This window comes from Carassius auratus, chromosome 34 (genome assembly GCF_003368295.1).
Source record: "Carassius auratus strain Wakin chromosome 34, ASM336829v1, whole genome shotgun sequence".
Classification (NCBI taxonomy): Eukaryota; Metazoa; Chordata; class Actinopteri; order Cypriniformes; family Cyprinidae; genus Carassius; species Carassius auratus.
The window spans coordinates 12,835,625-12,855,687 of NC_039276.1; the positions used below are offsets into that span (position 1 = coordinate 12,835,625).

Sequence of the window (20,063 nt, forward strand, 5' to 3'; positions counted from 1 at the left end):
ACAGGATTATTTTTGGGCTAACCGAATATCAAAATAAAATTCACTTCAGTGTGTATTGACATGATCATCACTCTTTTGTGTATTACACACAATTTACTAAATATAGACTTAAGAACTTCATTTTTATTAAGAAATTAAGAAAAAAACAACAAATGAAAAATATAAATAATAATAATATATGAGAAAAATAATATAATTATCTAGGTAAGTGGATAATTCAGCAGCAAAAGTAACTCAACAAAAATGATTAGTTCACAATAACTATGTATAAAATCTGAACATTTAGAAAAAAAGAAAAACATTACTGGAGGTAAATATTTGTTTTTCATTAATGTATATTACAAGTAAATATAATTATATATAAATATATGCAATACATTAAATTAATTTATTTTACATTTATAGCACAGTAATGAGCCAGCGACATATGATAGATAAGACAGAATAAGAAAGTCTATTAACAGTCTTTCATTGTTTCATTGTGACCACTTGAATTATAGTGCACCTAAACTTTACGGTGCTTTATAATGTTTTTGTGCCTTTCGTGGGGATTAACTATAGCACAGAATAGTATTTGCACTATTGATATTCGTCTGACCAATACCTGATCCAGCAGAAAGTATGATGAAGATAGAAAGTCTGTAATAACTCCACAGAAGGTAAATCCAAACAGAGGGAAGGCTTGCAATACACATAACACTGACGAGCAATTTATATACACAAGCAGACTAGTCTAATTAATGACACACACAGAATGACACAATTAACTCAATGTATGGAAATGGTGCAAAAGGAAAACAGAGTCCAAACCTAATGATCCTGTGACAGATCGTCTCCCCCTGGAAAGTGCAACCTTGCACTGTAGAGAGAAGTTTGAGGTGGCGAGGAGGATGAGGAGATGGCAGAGGGTGGATGAATGGATGGCAAAGGGCATTGTTACGGTCCCTACAAAGGTCTAGGAGTTTAAAGGGACGCATAACATAATAGATGGACACGGCTGGAGTATCCCAAAATAATCATTTATTTTAACACAAAATACTCACAAAAGTAACCAAAATCATGAGATAGGGAGCCCAGCCACATAATAAAGAAATAACTAAACTAAAAGAAACAGGCTGGGGCTCCCTACTCCAAAATAACAACAAAATAGGAGCAGGAGACGATGTGGTATGGTGAAGTCTGTGGCTGGCAGCGAGTCTTTTGAAAGGGTCCGCCTCCATCCATTTTATAGCCTTGTTTCCCCAGCTCGACCAATCAGAATCTGGAGACAAAAGAATTAAGAAATGAGCACTACTAATTAGTTGAGGACTCTGGGCCGGGGCGTACGTGAGACGCACGTAACACCCCCACCCCCAGATGGTGAATGGGGAGCCAAAAATAAAGAAGTCCCCCAATCACCATGTAACAACGCGCGACAACGCATCTGCCAGGACATTATTTTTGCCAGCTACATGTTTTATCTCCAGATTAAAATCTTGAACAAACAGAGCCCATCTCATTAAGCGCTGATTGGAATTACGCATTTGATTAATAAAAATCAGAGGATTGTGGTCTGTATAAACTGTAACTGGACGCGAAGAGGAGCCAATATAAACCTCAAAATTATTAAGGGCCAAAATTAGAGCGAGAGCCTCTTTTTCAATTGTCGAGTAAGACTTTTGATGTTTTTGAAATTTTTTTGAAAAGTAGCACACAGGGTGTTCAATACCATCAGACCCATCCTGCAACAAAACAGCACCTGCTCCCGCATCACTAGCATCAATAGCTAGTTTAAAATCACGATCGTACACTGGAGCAGCAAGAACCGGTGCGTGCATCAGAAGGGCTTTAAGAGACTCAAAAGCATGCTGGCATTCTGGTGACCACTTAAAGGTAGTTTTTGGACTCAACAAGTCAGTGAGTGGGACAGCCACTGAAGAAAAGTTTTTACAAAAACTTCGGTAATACCCCGTCATTCCCAAGAACCGCTGTAATTCACGACGAGTTGAAGGGACTGGGAATGATGTGATAGCCTCAATCTTTGCTTCTACCGGCTTCACCATGCCCCCACCAACTATTTTACCCAAATAAACTACGGTCGCTTGAGCAAAATCACATTTGGCCAAATTAACGGTTAAGTTTGCATCAACCAGCCTCTGAAAAACCTGGTTTAACTGATCGATGTGCTCATCCCATGTTGCAGAGTGCACCACTATGTCATCCAAATACGCCTCACACCCTGACACCCCCCACAAAATGCGGTTAACCAACCGCTGAAAAGTAGCAGGCGCATTGCGTACCCCAAAAGGCATTACAGTATACTGTAAAAATGCATCAGGGGTAACAAATGCACTAATTTCTCTGGCACGCTGAGTTAAAGGCACCTGCCAATAGCCTTTAAGTAGATCTAACTTTGTCACAAAAGCTGCGGACCCCACACGGTCAACACAATCCTCCATACGAGGAAGAGGATGACAGTCAGGCTTAGTGACATTGTTAACCTTCCTAAAGTCTGTGCAAAAACGGTCAGACCCATCAGACTTGATAGCAAGAAGACAGGGCGAACTCCATGAGCTAATACTAGGTTCCGCAATGCCATGTGACAACATATAGTTAACTTGGTTTTGGAGGCGTTGACGTTTTTCAGGGTTGACACGATACGGATGCTGTTTAATTGGCGTGTTGTCACCAACGTCAATATCATGCTGTAATACATGTGTTTGGGATGGCACATCTGAAAACAGTGAAACATGACCTTTGATTAATCTTAATATGTCTATACGCTGTGAACAAGGGAGATGCAAAAAACAAGAATCAAGGTTAGCAAGCATCTCAGAATTTTTTAAACGACCTTGAATTGTAGCAACAGAAGGGCTCTCCATGTCACAATCGACATCAGAAAAATCTAGCAACTCACAGGCCTCAAGAACGGTTTCAGCACCGAATGGCAACACCGAAGGATCATTTACCTTCAAAGCACTAGGCCGAGGCGAACAGACAGTTGAACATTCAGCATTGGACAAGGCCATGACTGCATTAACATCACCAAGACTGAACTTGTTTAACTGCTCACGATCATAATAAGGTTTGATCATATTAATATGACAAAGTCTGCTACGACGAGCACGGTCAGGAGTAGCTATGATATAATCCCGGTCACTGACTTTCTTTTCTATTACATAGGGGCCACTGTAACGTGCTTGAAGGCTGGACCCAGTAATGGGTAAAAACACCAAAACTTTATCCCCAGGCTTAAACTGTCTGGCCACTGCCTTTTTATCAAACCAGCCTTTCATCTTCGACTGAGCAGCAGACAAGTGTTGTGTAGCCAATTCACAAGCACGATGTAACTTGTAGCGAAAGGAACTGACATAATCAAGCAGATTTTTCGGTTGAGACTCATTCAACCAATTCTCCCGAAGCAGTTTTAAAGGACCACGTACATTATGAGCGAACACTAAATCTGCTGGACTAAAACCAGTAGATTCCTGCACAGCTTCCCGAGCTGCAAATAGCAGAAGATGTACACCATCATCCCATTCTTTTTCATTTTCAAGGCAATAAGCACGAAGCATAGATTTAAGGGTTTGATGAAACCTTTCAAGTGTACCTTGGCTTTCCGGATGGTAAGCGCTTGAAAAACAATGGGTGATGTTCAGCTGACCGACCACTTGTGCAAACACACGAGACATAAAGTTTGTGCCCTGGTCTGTTTGAATTACCCTAGGGAGTCCAAACAATGAGAAAAACTTAACCAGTGCCTTTACAACTGCAGGTGCAGTGATTTTTCGCATAGGTATAGCTTCAGGAAAGCGTGTTGAAGCACACATAATGGTCAATAAAAACTGGTTACCAGATTTGGTACGGGTCAACGGACCCACACAATCAACAATAACGTGATCAAATGGTGAATCAACAGCTGGAATGGGGAATAAAGGGAATGGTGGAATGGGTGGATTCGACTTTCCAGAAACTTGACACGTATGACATGTTCTACAGTGTAACTTTACATCCCGTTTTAACCCTGGCCAAAAAAATTGGCGCAAAATACGACTGTAGGTTTTGGTAACACCTAGATGACCGGATAACGGATTGTCATGTGCCAGACTCAGTATCTCATTGCGAAAATAGTTTGGAACAACAACCTGTGTGACAACACTCCAATCATCCTTTGTGGAAGCGTAAGATGGTGTCCACTTACGCAGCAGTACATCGTTTTTAAGAAAATAACCAGAAGCCATATCTGCAAGCTGATCCTCAGAAACAACTAATTCAAACAAAGAGGAGAGCGACGGATCACGCTTCTGCTCTAAAATCAAATGTTTCCGAGACATCTGCGAGCCACCAAAGCTCTCCAATTGTTCCTTTGGCTCTTGCACAGTATTTAGCAACCGGTGCACGCTACCTTCACATGACACCATGGTATCAGAGGTTGTAGGAGGAAGACACGTGTTGGAACTAATAGATAACTTTGACTCCATTTCAGGATGCATCATAAAGCTACCCTCTAAACAATCATGCTCCAAAACATTAGCTTTAGCCATAGAACGCGTGACAGCACATACAGGAAACACTGTGGGATATTTCATCTGCAATTCATCAGGGCCTTCAGAGACAAGGGGCACAGTAGTAACTTCAGGATTTACTAGAATTTTACCCCCAGCCAAATCATTTCCCAAAAGAAAATCCACTCCTTTAATAGGAAAAACAGTGCATGCAGCCACTGCAACTGGACCAGACACCAGGTCAGACTCGAGCTGAATAGAGTGCATGGGCAAATTTACAAACTTCATTCCAAAACCCTGCACCAGCTCATCGCAGCTTAAGGAAGTTTTATCTGAAAGAGGCAACACACTTTGAAGAATAATAGATCTAGAAGCAGCAGTATCACGCAAAATTGTTACTGGGACCTTTACACAGCTGTCAGGCAATGAGACTTCACCCTTCATAATAAAAGGAGAATAAATGTCCAAATCCATGTGTTCAGTTTGAGGGGGCTGTGGTACTATTGATGTTTTGACTAGCACAACTGCCTTAGGTTTCTTTTTATTCAACAGAAAACAGCTGTTTATTAGATGGCCACGCTTTTTACAGTAAGCACACACAGGCCTCGCCTTAGTTATACTGTCTTTAGGACTGACATGCTCATTAAAGTGAGGGTGCGTAATAGGACCACGCTGCGACAAAGGAAAAGGCGGCTTTTCAAAGCTCTCTTTGTGGATCAGAACATATTCATCAGCTAATATAGCAGCAGCCGACACAGTAGTGACTTTTTGTTCATTCAAGTATGTTGCAATTTTGTCTGGCAAACAATTTTTAAATTCCTCCATGAGGATTAAATCACGAAGCTGCTCAAAGTTCTTCACCTCTTGTGCAGAACACCAACGATCAAACAATACAATTTTCTCACGACCAAATTCAGCATAACTTTGGCCCTCGGCCTTCTTATAACGGCGAAACTTCTGCCTATAAGCCTCAGGAACCAACTCATAAGACCTTAGAACTGCAGATTTCACCTGGTAATAATCTAAACTTGCATCAGGCGAAAGAGAAGCATACGCCTCCTGGGCTTTACCCGTAAATACACATTGCAGAAGAAGAGGCCAAACCTCCGTAGGCCACTTTAAGGTCGTTGCTACTCGTTCAAACAGCACAAAATATTTGTCAACATCTTTGTCAGAAAAAGGCGGGATTAAACGAATGCATTTATTAACATCAAAATCGATGTCCATAGCAGAATCCCTGCTCAACTGTCTAGCTTTAACGCGTACTGATTCACGTCTTCCTGTCTCCTCGATTTCAAATTTGCGCAGCTCAAACTCATGCTGGAGCTCTTTTTCCTTAAGATCTAAGCGTTTCATTTCCACCTGTAACTCAAGTTTACGCAGCTCCGGATCGGGATGCGTGACAAAATGTAAAGGGACAGCGCTGATAGGAGGGAGAAACTTTCTTTCAGCTAAGGCAGTGTGCAATTGATATTTAATATCTTGTTTTTTATCTTGTTTTGAGATGGGCACTTTAAAATGAGCAGCAATCGAGATCAGATTATTTTTAGTGCATTGTTCAAATTCTTCTAAATTTGGGTGAGCTACAAAGTCCTCTAGACTAAACTCCATAATGAGACCGAAAAAACACGCAGTCAAAATATAGAAAACACTTAAAGAGGACAAAAAGACCGCGTCAAGCCTCATCCAGCCAACAGCAAAATGCAAAACAACAGAAGCCAAAATACATAATAGCTACTGTTATTTGGGAAATGCACTGTGAAGTGAAGTGGTGATTCAGAACAGCGCACAGCAAAAACACGAAGCAAACCAATGCACCCCTCTATCTGTACCTGCCTTACACAATCTCACCTGTCTCACTAAAACCCTAGTCTTCACGCAGGTTCTGCGGCGGGTTTTTATGCACTGAAAACCAGTAGGTTTGAGAGGCCAAATAGACAACCACCCAATAGCCTACGGACGTGCTCCCGAGATAACTGCTTTCGCAGCTAACACTAACCGCTCCCCCGCGACACTATCAACACAAGAAGAAAATAGGTGAAGCCCAAAGGACAACACCTCTTCAGCCTAACAGGGGAGAAAAGGCCGCTATCAATCAAAAAACAGTGCACGAGAGAAAAAACACTTCACTCACCTGCATTTCCCGCGACAATACCAAGTAAAGGGTCTCAAAAATGAAGAATACTCCTAAACACAACAAATAAACTTGTCCATCAAAACACGCACGCTTCTGCTTATAATGCGCCGCACGGAATTCCCAATGACTGGAAAACCCCTCGAGCAATGACGTCATTACGGTTACTCATTCATAAATAGTTCAAAAAGCTTGGCGCGAACTGGGAACAAAGAAAGTGACGAAAAGGTACACCAAAAATCCCTTTAAGCGCAATAAAAAAACGTTTTGACTATATTCAATGTAAAGAATGACTTGAACTAGCCTACAGCTTTTTGGTACAATATAGCATGAAGTGAAGCGGCTTGCAATTAAATTGTAGCAAATCGAATTAAACCACATCCAAAACAATTTTCCGACCATATAATTTTGTTGGAAAAAAAACGTTAACTCCGTTAATTAAAAATAGTTGTGACGAGCCCCCAATTATGTTACGGTCCCTACAAAGGTCTAGGAGTTTAAAGGGACGCATAACATAATAGATGGACACGGCTGGAGTATCCCAAAATAATCATTTATTTTAACACAAAATACTCACAAAAGTAACCAAAATCATGAGATAGGGAGCCCAGCCACATAATAAAGAAATAACTAAACTAAAAGAAACAGGCTGGGGCTCCCTACTCCAAAATAACAACAAAATAGGAGCAGGAGACGATGTGGTATGGTGAAGTCTGTGGCTGGCAGCGAGTCTTTTGAAAGGGTCCGCCTCCATCCATTTTATAGCCTTGTTTCCCCAGCTCGACCAATCAGAATCTGGAGACAAAAGAATTAAGAAATGAGCACTACTAATTAGTTGAGGACTCTGGGCCGGGGCGTACGTGAGACGCACGTAACAGGCATGCATGCCAGAGAGATGCAGGAGGAGGTTCGGGAGGAAGACAACAAACACAATCCTGGCAATGACCGCCTGAGATGTAGGTAGGGATCCAGGGGCCAGAGGACGGGCTTTCTTGCAATGGCTCTTTCATCATGGTGGGCTCTGGCTCTCCATCTGTGGTGGGCTCAGGCAGACACTTTGTGCAGAAGGGTAGTGACTGGCTGGGTCCTGGGTCTGAAGTGGTCCTGGAGACGTCTTCAACATTGGAGGAAACCACTACTCACTCCACATAGTCGACAAAACTCCCTCGAGAACCCTTTCTGGACAACTCTGCTCAAGTGGTGGTGTTCAGTCTGGCATGCAGGAACGTGCACAGGCAGTCATCCAGGAAGGTGGTCTGATTGGCGAGACTGAGGAATTCTTTAACATGCTCCTCAAGAGAGTGGTTTGCCTACTCAAGGTAGAGCAGGTGGATAGCAGCAAAGTGATCCATAGACTAAAAACAAACAACAAACACTGACAAAATGAAAAATAAACTGGGTAAATCACACCACTTAATTCACTTTATAGGTCAGGTCTTCTGTCACACTACTGAGTTGATAAACACACACAAACATCACAATGAAGATAGAGGTAGTGTTCAATAAATCCACAGAAGGTGAATCCAAACACACACTTATTGAAAAACCAGGAGAACATTAACAAGACCTTTGTCGCAAAATATATTTGGTGATTTTATTGATTCCCTTTCTACTACAAAAAAAAAAAATGATGTAATAGTAGTAAATAGTAATGGTAATAGTAATATTAGGTTAACTTTGCACAGAATCGTATTGCTGCACTAATCAGCAAAATTTACACATTCATAGTGAAATATGGATGTTTAAGAAAATAAAATTAAATGCACCTTCAGCCCTATTGTATCCTACCATTTCATTTTTGCTTGTCAATGAGTATGATTAACAATATCAGTTATACGATGTAGCTTTTTTGCAAGATCTCACTGGCCTCATATTGTACATTATGACAAACAAAATCTGCAAAAGAAAAAAAACTGACCCCAAAGGCTCTCAAGGGTTTTCCTTTGGACTTCGTAGCTCCACCATCCATGCTTGTACAGTTTGTGTGTAAATATATATTTTGAAGACATTTACAATATCTTGAAATTAATTCATTGCTTAACTTATTTTACCAATGACTAGTGCTCTAGTTATTCTGTACATTTATAAAGTTTTAAGTTTTGTTAAAACTAGTAATGGAAGGCATAGCAAATACCTGATCACCTTTATTTATTTAGTGCTAAAACCTTTACAATTTTACAAACTTATGTTTTTTTGCGTGGGTGCAACTAATGTAAATGGATTTATATAATGTGAACTCTACACAAATGTGCCAAAGTGCAAAGCTTTGTCTCAAAAAGCATGGCAGAGAGACTGGCTACAAGCATGATAATTATATGCTAATACTGCTTTTGTTTCTCTTTTGAAAATGAGCATTGTATGGCCTTAAGTTTCGACTCACTTAAAACAAAAACAAAAAAACAACTAGGTCACAAAGGTCATTAAATTTGTGTTGCTAAGTAGTGAAATATTCTTTTGCCAGACAGAAATAAATGAATGTATTTTACAAGAGAGAAACATGCTAAATATTTAACATTTTATTTCAGCAAAAACAACCCTGTGGCTGAAAATTCGAATGCATGCTTCTAAGAATGAAATTCCTCTGAATTCATTGTGGAGCCTGGCGTTGGCATCTTTACTCCTGAAGTATATCCGCCTCTATGAATGAGCGGAAGATGACGTGAGCTGAAAGCAAAGGAGTCAGTAATTCATGCAAATTGCAGTGCAGGATAGCAGAAGACATTTTTCGAGATGATTCCAAAAACAATCCCAAATTACCCTTCATCCGAGTCAGGCTCACAGAGGAGTCAATGGGATGGAAGCTCAGAACGCTCTAATGAGCAGCTAAAAGACTCCTGAAATTGTCCCCATGGAACAAAACAATAATACAGGGTGGCCACTTGAGGTCTGATGTTGAAATCAGTGGATGCCAGCTGTTATATTTGCCGTTGTAGCTGTGCCACTGGATAACATTAACAAAAGATGTCCAACATGGGTTTATTCAGACAGAGATGGCTCTATAAACACAACATAAACACAGAATATAATTTGCAAAATGGCTTTAACATGCTGCTCTCATATCAACATATAGCCCACAATTCCTGTGGATCTTTCTTTCATGTTGCCTCACCCGGACATGTGTGGTCCACATCTAGGGCACAGGTTACTGATCCAGGAATTTGAATTACTGCCATTTCCAGGAGCTTTGTCTTACACTTAAATCTCCACATACCTGGAAGAGAAGACGGAAATAGAATACATATATAGATAGATAGATTATCCGTAGACCTTAAGTAGAGCTCATTATATTTAACTATATATTTAATTATTTTATTTATATCTGAGGTTTAAAAAAATACTGTGATTTAAATAAATGTATTTCTTTTTTCTTTCAGGAAACACACACACACACACATATACAGTGTATATGAAAATTGTTCCATACTGTGGAATTTTTTTGAAGTGATGATAAAAGTAGACATAAATTAAAAGCAATCAGATATGACCCATTCCATATTCCTGTTTCATTGGGAAATGGCAATACCAATGGGTCAATGTTTGGTTGGTTAGTATGATCCAGTTAGCAAGGGTTAGTTGGTGCCAACAGTACACCATTTGGTCATAGACAAGTCATCTTCCATTAAAAATGTTTTTTTTTTTTTTTTTTTTTTTTTGCAAATAATATAAAGTACTCATAAACGTGTAAAACGGTGGCCTTGCTCCAGCCAAGATAAATGGGAGTGCAAATGGATAGTTTTCTCCAGATAGACCTCCTTGATAAACATAGGAAAGCAAGTTGCATTCATCAGATTATTTTTAGTGGAGACAGCTTTAGCACCATGTTGAAAAGGGAATAATCCCTGCCTACTTTAAAAATATTTATGTGGTGCTTAGGAGGAGAGTATTCTGCTCTGTGTGTTTTAGTGTTCAGGAGTACATCATATAAATAGAGGCTTTGAGAGACATTCTTTAGTATAACAAGCCTGGTTATCAAATTTATATGCTACATACCATTGGAAACTAATGATGAATTTGTATTTTGGATCCACTCATAAACACACACATATATATAATTATTATTGTTATTATTTATTTTTTATTTTTTTGTTAAATAAAATTTCAGCAGAAATCCAACCATATATTACACAGCTCAGTGTAGTACACGTAACCTTTGCGGTGCAAAATGCTTGCAAAATGCTTGCAAAATGTTGGCCTTACTTTGTTTATCTTTTTACACTTTCATTTGAACCTCTTTGTTCATGTTTTACTTGTGTATGCATGCATACACGTGATTGGTTTTTGTGTGATCTCTGTACAATACAGTACAATAGATCCAACCTGTTAAATTCTATTATTTAATATTACACTGTTTGATTAATTTATGTATTTTTCCCTGTCAACATGGAAGGAAATGGACATTTAAAAAATGGATTATGAGTTATACATTTGTACTTAGATGCATTCTGCATGCGTGCATTTGCTCTTCTAAAAACAGACAAATCTGTTTAGCTGGTGGCAGGATGCAATTAGGCATGACTGTCGAATGAAACATCAAATATCAATGCGTACACCTGCATGTGTTACACTAAATTATTTCCTTTCTTTCTTTATTCAATTTTAATTTGAGTTGATCTCTTTATTTTGCCCTTTGATTTGTTTTCATAAATGCATTAATTGCACCTTTCTGTCCTATTCTTGTTTCAGTCAAAGGACCAGGCAGAAAGTTAAGTCTACCCACAGATCTTAAGACTGATCTTGGTACGGTAGGCCGAAAGAGAGCAGATCTTTTTCTTTATTCTTGCCTTCGATGCATCAGCTCTCTCTGTTTCCATCCTGTTGAGAATGACATGATGAAGCCCCTTGTCTTCGCATTTTAAAGTTCATATTTAATGCATTTTTATTCTTTCACTTTCTTCTCATCTGAATTCATGACGTGGCACAAAATTTTTCTCTTCACATCTCTGCGTGTGGCCTTTATTATAATTATTATTATGCTTCTCAATGTACATTTTGCAAGTGTTTACAAAGGTGGTTTGTTCAACACTCATTTTTAAGTTGAGAAACGGTATCATTCTGAAATCTTGCTCTTTCGCAACTGGTTCATTCTTCACGGCTTAAAGGTCTTGCTCCATCGTAATTGGGTCATTCTATACCTCAGAACATGCTCTAACACTTTTGGACCATTCGCTAACTCTGTGAAAGCCTGCTCATTTGTGATTGGACCATCTACCTCTGAACAAAATGCACTAATGTAATGAGACCATTCTCTGCAAATGAGCTTGCCTCATCGTGACTTGGTTTCATTCTTCAACCTTTAACGGAAATACTCAAAATTGTCTCACTCTGTCTCTTTTGCTGAGATTCTTTCCTTGTTCTCTTTTTTCTTTTTCTTCCCTCTGGCTTTTTTTTTTCATGCTAGGCTGTAACTAACACACCTCTCGCTGAGGGCGGAACAATTTCCTCTCCAATTTCCTTTGCCAAACTTGACCTAATGTGTAATAATGAAAGTGTTCCTTCAACAGGTCAAGCTGTGCAGCATTACAAAGGAAAACAGACCATCTGGGCCATGAGTGATTACACTTTTTTCTAATCCTCGAAGGTTTTGATTTGTGCTTGAAAAATATTAAAAAGTGCAGTAGCCTCGGGTCATTTAGTAATATGAAAAGGTATTGAAGGTTTATGCCATAAAAAATCAGTAGTTATTAAAAGCCGATTTTTGATTTTTGTGTGAGTGTAATGTATGTGTGTGTGACTGAGATAGAGATCTAGTGCGTATCTACAGTAGTTACTATTGAAAGCAATATTTTCTAGTCAACTACCCTCAGTTTGGATCTTTTCATGGACTTAGAAACACATTTAGAAACCATGGGCGTAGGTTTGGTCTCAGCTTTGGTGGGGACACCCCGGGTGACTCTCTTGTAAGATACAAGTGATTTAATGGTGATTTCCATTCCATTTTCCATTTCAGACTGTTGGCAATACAGAATATCACAATACAGAAGTTAATCTACTTCATCTCATTATATTGTATCCAGACCCCGATATACCATCCATCCTGTATACTGTCCCTAAACAGTTAGTATAACTGTATAATCTCAAAAATGCACTCTCAAAAAATAAAAATAAAAACCTGAGACTGTGTAATGCTAAACAAACAAACGTTTTATTAACATAAATTATTATATACATTAGTATTTACACTAACAAAAAATACTCTGCCACAAGGAAACAAATCTAAATAAATAAATATAATAACCTTTTTCTATTATAACCACTATTTACCCTCCAGTACACTCACGTTTATGTTGACTGCAAGATTCTAAGTGAAGGTACAGGCTTATTGATATTCAGTTACTTGCTAACGTAGTATTCTATCATCCTGGGTAACACATACTATCACCAGTCAATACTATTTTCCACAGTAGAATCTACATTTGAAAGCCTGGTCAGTCACTACTGCTAGTTTACTTGTGTGGCTAGCTAGTTATTTTGACTACTTAACGTTACACTCTGACTCTGCTTTATGAAAAAGCTTCTTACTGTACGTCCCCTTTTTTCTTCTTGGGTGGCATCTACAAAGTACAAAAAGGGGCAAAAAACTGAATATTAAAATGTTTTTACTGGCCTTTGTATGTGGCACAGAGACAGCCCTGGTAACTTACCGTCGGCCGTCGTCAACATGCGCGCGCGCACGCACACACACACCACCCGCTCGCTGCTAGTGCAAGCACAAAAGTAGTCCCGGCCCGCGCGTGTAGCCTGTCAGATACCCCGCCGCCAATCAAATTACGGCATTTCTTGTACTGTCGTCGTGGCCATTAGAATCGATCCAAATAGAGGGGCAAAAATACAAATAGCAGGAGCGTGCTAAATATTGGTGGGGACAAATTTGTCATCTCAAAATATTGATAGGGACTAGTACCTAGCATCCCCCCATAAACCTACGCCCATGTTAGAAACACTTACTCTGGTGCAGGCCAGGGAAAACAAATGTAAAGACGTCTGCGGACTGGGCTCTGATTTTGGAGCTTTCTCATCCTGACTCTCTAAGATGATGTTCTCCGACTATCATCAACAGAATATGAGTCGTGCAGGAAAATCACCTGAAGATACTGTGTTCCATCCAAAGCTACCATATTAAATTGGATTTTAGTTAGTGTCATGAGAGTTATTGAAAAATGTTCTACAATAATTGTCTACAATATTTTTACTGTATCATTCATAACGTTCTGGTTGGTAAGATTTATTTAATGACTAAGAAGAAGTCTCTTGCGCTCACCAAAGGTGCATTTATTTGATTACAAGTACAGTATGAAAAAGGAAAATTGTTGAAATGTTATTACAATTGAAATGAAATGTTTTCAATTGTAATATATTTCCTGTGATAGCACAGCTGAATTTCCAGCAGCCTGCATTATTCCAGTCTTCATTGACCCATGATCCTTCAGATATCATTCTAACATGCAGACTTTAGTCCATGATACATTGTATATATAAAATATTACTGACAGCAAACTTTTAAATGTTAGTGTATAACTTATACACTATAACATTTTGCTTATATAAGAAAATATGAACTAACAAATGTAGTCTTTAAAATAATGATTTAAGTTTCTCAAAAGTACTACAGATGGTGTTCATAATAATGCTTTGTTTCACCATGAGTCAGTCTCAAAGTTTTGGTTGCCAAGTCTACAGTGCTATATAAAAATGAAATCCCACTGATATGAAATGACAGCAGACAGTAGTGGATTTGGGTGGCTGTGTTGGCATGACAATGATTGATAGATATAAAATGGAGGGAGGGAACTATACAGCTAGAATGTCAAAACAGTCAGGAGTCAATCAAAACCAAGAGGATACTGTGGTAGATATAAACAAGTTGACTGAAACTGAGAAGTTCTGGCTTCAGGATGCCTCTCTCAGGCAGACGATTTGATCCATGTAGTGTTGTTTTTGGCGGCCTGTTTTAATTTTAGTTTTAGTCTAGTCTTTGTGTGAAGCTGTCATTTTAGTTTTTATTAGTTTTTGTCATGTTTATACTGTTTTTAGTCTAGCCAGGTTTCAGTCAACTAAAATCTGAGCATTTAAGTCTTATTTTAGTCAGAAATATCCATGACTATTTTCGTCTAGTTTTAGTCAATGAAACTTGTAGTGAGACACAGGAAACAGATATACTGCAGAACAATAATAATAACACGACTAAATGAGACAAAATAATGTTATAACATTTTGTTTAGTCATTTTAACATTTTAACATAGTTTTTATTTTGTAAAACACATTTAGGGCCCTATTTAAACGATCTGAAACGCAAGTGTCAAAGCGCGAAGCGCAAGTAACTTTGTGGGCGGGTCTCGGCGCTGTTGCTATTTTCCCGGCGGGATAAATGGCTCTTGCGCCCGGCGCAAATCTAAAATGGGTGGGTCTGAAGTAGCTTCATTATTCATAGGTGTGGTTTGGGCGTAACGTGAAATAAACCAATCAGAGCGTCATCCAACATTCCCTTTAAAAGCAGGTGCGCAAGTTCCATTATGGATTGCTATTATTATGGCGTATTTACCAGGCGCACGCCAGGAGCGGTTCACAGCCGAGGAGACTGATGTTCTTGTAAGAGCAGTGAAAGACAGATAAATTGTGTTGTATGGGGATGGGAGAAACCCACCCAAAATAGCGTCGGTTAAACAGGCGTGGGAGGAAATAGCCACAACTGTTTCATCGATTTTTTTTCCTGGTTCTTGACGGACAAACCAATTTGTCAGATGTCCTTATATACATATATGTATTGCCACTATTGGGCAAACAGGTCTGATCCTTAATTACTACAATTAGCCTGAATAATTTGTAAGCAAGATTTATGCCTATTTTTTCACATCTTCGTGACACACCACAATGATTTCCGTCATCTCATGTGTTAATATTTTTTTAGTGTAACAATTTATGAATCTTAATAAAAATCTGTGTAGATTATATGAGCAAAGTGTATGCGCGTTGTGCACGCTATATACATTAAGGTCAAACATGCGCCCTTAAAATAGCATAATGAACAGCGCGCAACGCGCCACTGACTTTAGACTAGGTTTTTTCTGGTCAGTGGCGCAATTGCTTAATGGAACAGCAAAATAGCACCAGGGATTGTTTGCGCCGGAACACGCCTCTTTTTTTGCGCTGATCCGCCCAGGGAGCGCAAGTTCATTCACTAGTTTAGCGACGTGCTTCTGTGGAGGGAAAAGCGCGCTTTGCGCGGGTGCAAAATAGGAATGACACATGCGTCGGTGTACAAAGTCAATTGCGCTGGGTGCAAGATAGGGCCCTTAGTCTTGTTTTTATTCATCGACAATATTGCATTATAATCACAGACCAGCATTTACGTTGCGCCTCGTCCCGTTTTCATCGTTTTGATAAAGGTTCGTTGACCACGATATTTAGTCATAATTTTTGTGGACGAAAGCAACACTTGATCTAGGTGTGTTGGAGGTATTACTGAAAAATGTGCTGTTTTAGATGCAGGGAATTTGAATCTGGGTCTTTTCCTGAATAAGCAACCAGACCTCCCTCAACTTCTTGCATAAACAGACTGCAGATGGAAGCTTCTGTTTTTCTGTAAAATCAAGTCCTCCACCTTCGTTCTTAAGTGTCTGAGTTGAGAAAGAATGAGAAAGCCTCTCTGAATCCTTAATTTTTTGAACAGCTGCCATTATATGCAACCTTACTTTCCTTTTCCATGTTCTTTCTCTTGTCCCTTTTCATTTTTCCTTTTTTATTTTTACTCTTTTTCCAGTTTGTTTTATTTGTTTCTTTTTCTTTTCCATTTGTATTTCCTTTTTTCTTTACACTTCCCTTTTCCACATCTCCTTTCCCTGTCCTCCATTTTTTTCCTCCCCCATTTCTTCCCTTTTTTCATTCCATTTTCATTTTCCATTCCATTTTCCTTTTCATTTTTCCTTAAAAAATTCCTTTAATTCTGGCTGATTAGAACTGCTATTATATGACTGCTTCCTCTTACTGTTAACGCTTCTCTCTCCTCTCTAACGCTTCTCTCTCATTGTTTTCATCCCACTGCCCTCTTCAACACTTTTTCTCTCACACACAATCTTATTTTTCTAATTCCATTTGGCTTTCTTGCTAATGCTATGCACGTTGTTACAGATCATGTGAATGGACATTGCACTAGCCCCACCTCCCAGCCCTGTCTGACTGGGAGAGCCAGAGTCCCAGGGGGCCCTGAAGGGCCACGCCTCGCCCGCAGGGGGCCCGGCCGACCGCCCTTCCGCAAGGCCCAGTCTGCCGCATGCATGGAGGTCTCTTTGCCTGTGTCCTCCCTCACCGAAGGTGTGTGCTTGTTCTCCAGCTCCTATATCCCTTTAATCCATTTACCCTTTTTTTCTTGTATTCCACCACTGCTTTATCCCACTTATGCATGATTAACACTCATCAAGGGATACAAGGAGAAGGGTATGAGTTTTTATTGCTGTGTTTTCTGATGCTCTGATTTCACTACCTTTTCTTTGGTTTTATAGTTTTTTCCCCCACTTTTTTGGAAGAATTGATGATTTCTTAAGCCCTATCATGCCACACAGGAAGCATATCCCTTTTCCACTTAGCCCGTGCTCGACCAGGGGACCTGTGAATCTCTTCCAGCACCAGAGCTACATTTAAGAGCTGAACAATGCTATAACTACCCACAAACAAATATAGAGCATCATTGTCTCTTTTTTTTTTTTTTTAGTCTTAAACAGATAATGCCCTTAAAAAGAAAAATCCTTTGATCATTGACTCACCCTCATGTTGTTCAAAACCCATCCAAACTTCCCTCTGAGAAGCAATGCAAAATGGTCGATACTGACAAATCAGTCACCAATCAGTGTCAATGCAACCTTTTTTATTTATTTTTTTGCCATGCAAGAAAAGTCACTAGTATGGCAGCATAAACTCAAGATGTGACAGAATTCACATACTGTGCTTGTTCCCTTTAAGAATGTTACAGAAAGTTGTGTGTTGAGGGGGGTTCCCCTCTAAGAGATCAACGCTTGTGTTGCATCTAAATGGTTCAGCTGGTCCACGACTTTGTGGATCCAATTTCAATGTTTCCTGTGTTCATTTAAACACACTAACTCCTACATATGGTCACCCTGATGCTCCTGAATGTCAGAGTTTCTTGTTGTTGTGATTTGACTAGATGATGGCCAATGCAGTCACTCTCAAGGTACCAGATTTTTAGGAACACTAAGCTGCAAGTGTGGTTTGCCCAAGCAGAGACACAGTTTGCGTGTCTGGGTCACTACATGATTGCTTGAATATATACACAGTCACTGTAGAAATTGTATAAAAAAGCTGTGAACTGGCTGAATCACCTTAATGCACTCCAACCAAAATGCAAGCATAGATTTCCCACCTGAACACTCAACATTTTTGAAAGGGAAACTTGCCTCAAAAGCACTTCTTTAGGTATATGCTGCCACACTGGTGACTGCAGCAGTAAATCTTCTTAAATTATCTTTTTTTGTGTTTCAAGGGGGGAAAAGTCATATAGCTTTGGAACTACAATTGGCTCTGGCACTGGCAGCATGTTGGTGGAAAAGGGTTAACCGGGTATCTTATGAACCAATTACCATATTTGCTGACATTTTGGTGGAAAGTTTTTGTGATCTCATAAAAGGTTTGTGTTATAAACTTTAATTATACTTCCATTTATCCATTTAAAGAATTTATTTACTAAAAATCCCATTTATCCTGATTAAAATCAATTATGATGATATTATTTTATTAACCAGTCTTTCAAAAGGCATCAAAAGTAAAAGAAAGAAAGAAAGAAAGAAACCTTTCAAAGTGTGACTCACAAAAACTACTCTGCTTTTCAAGCTTTGGGGATCTTCAGTCCCTTTTATGTTTGAGACTGTATTTGTGCTTCAAACATGGAGGCTGAGGCAGACACTGCTGTGAGCCTAATTATACTTTCTGCTTTTAATGCTTTTAATTAATACCTCTACACATAGTAGTTTGACAGGTGGGTTGATGATGTGAATTAAAAAAAAATAATGTAGGCAGTCTCTTAGCAAGCTTAGGTTGGAGTTTACAGAACGATTATGGGTGTGGACTTATTTCTCTTCATGCATCTTTCTTAATGTGAATTGATTGCAGCTGTTTCCTTCGGATCATTAGAAGGGAATTTACCAAATTAAATACATGGACAATCCAATTAACATGACATGTTTCTAGAAAACACATCATCAGAATGTGTGTGTATGTTCAAATGTTTGTTCTCATCACCTCCATGTTTAAATGTTGGAGTGTGTGATAAAAGAGCCATGCTTTGAAGGGGTCATATCACACTCTCAGAAAAAAAGGTACAAAAGCTGTCACTGTTGCGGTACCTTTTCAAAAGGCACACCTTTATACCTAAACAGTCCATATTGGTACCTTAAAGGTACATATTATTACCTAAAGTGTACATATTACATATTACATTTACATTTAGTCATTTAGCAGACGCTTTTATGCAAGGTGACTTACAAATGAGGACAATGGAAACAATAAAATACAACAAAAGAGCAAGTTAGCAAAGTCCAAGTTAGCTTAAACGCAGTACATGTAGCAAGGGCTTTTAAATAATATAATAAATAAAAAGAAAACAGATAGATATATAGAACAGATATTAGTACCTAAAAGGTACTTTTTTTTATTTTCTTTTTTTTGAGAGTGCATGAAAAAAACAATGGATCTCTTTCCCATCTTTCTCTTCCTGCTGCTCTCCATATCCTTGAATGTCAGGATAAAACATATTATTATCATATTTAAGTCCATTACATATATATTTGTGTGTGTGTGTGTGTGTGCGATATGACTCCTTTAACTGTTATCATGCGCTTGCACACAGGCAAATGTGACTTCTGTATGCCTTTATCTCATGTCAATTCTTTGTCCTTGTCAGTCATATATGTCCCTATAGCAGATGTCTTGTTCATATTAGCGTGGTCTGTAGAGCGGTAACACGTCACTTAGATCATATCCTTGCATGGGCAGCGACTTCCTGTCATTCACTAATCCAATCGCAGCGATAGGCAGTGTCTCCTCTTGTGCCATCATCTGTGTCCATAATCCTGTTTACGTGAAGGACGCCAACCAGGACAACCAGCCCAAGTCGAAAAGCAGAGTACACATAGTGTCACAGAGTTCATAAGGGTTTCACAGTGGCTGGATGGTTCCCAGAATGACAATGATATTGCCTTTTTAACCTAATATTCTATATGTGATTTCATTTTTGAGAAAAAATGCTGTGATTGCTCACAAGCTAGTAAAAATACCTTCCGGTCACCCCCTTTTCTTTCTTTTTATTTCCACCTGGACATTTTAACAGTACTGAAATCTCAATATTCATCTTTGAAACTCTTCTGCACAAACTCGGCTTGAATTTTTTTAATTGAATAATGTTGCGAAATTCATATCTTTCTAGATATAGACATGGCTT

The 20,063-nt window shown here is 39.0% G+C and overlaps 1 protein-coding gene and 1 long non-coding RNA gene across 12 annotated transcripts in view; one reads left to right on the forward strand and one right to left on the reverse strand.

The window, feature by feature from the left end:
- stxbp5l (syntaxin binding protein 5L) overlaps nucleotides 1-20,063 on the forward strand; it is a 164,593-nt gene that overhangs the window by 132,872 nt on the left and 11,658 nt on the right. For 6 of the 11 annotated variants that reach the window (XM_026218100.1, XM_026218105.1, XM_026218109.1 and 3 more), the window contains one exon: nucleotides 16,745-16,927. In XM_026218100.1, coding sequence (XP_026073885.1) covers nucleotides 16,745-16,927 — 183 coding nt within the window. Of the gene's footprint in view, nucleotides 1-11,301; nucleotides 11,356-16,744; nucleotides 16,928-20,063 lie in introns of all 11 variants that reach the window. The other 5 variants (XM_026218099.1, XM_026218098.1, XM_026218102.1 and 2 more) reach the window with 1 other exon arrangement.
- On the reverse strand, nucleotides 1,004-9,835 carry LOC113053241 (uncharacterized). The gene is made up of 2 exons (XR_003277200.1): nucleotides 6,619-9,835; nucleotides 1,004-1,261 (listed from the first exon to the last, which is right to left on the reverse strand). It is a non-coding gene; the product is annotated as an uncharacterized LOC113053241 (long non-coding RNA).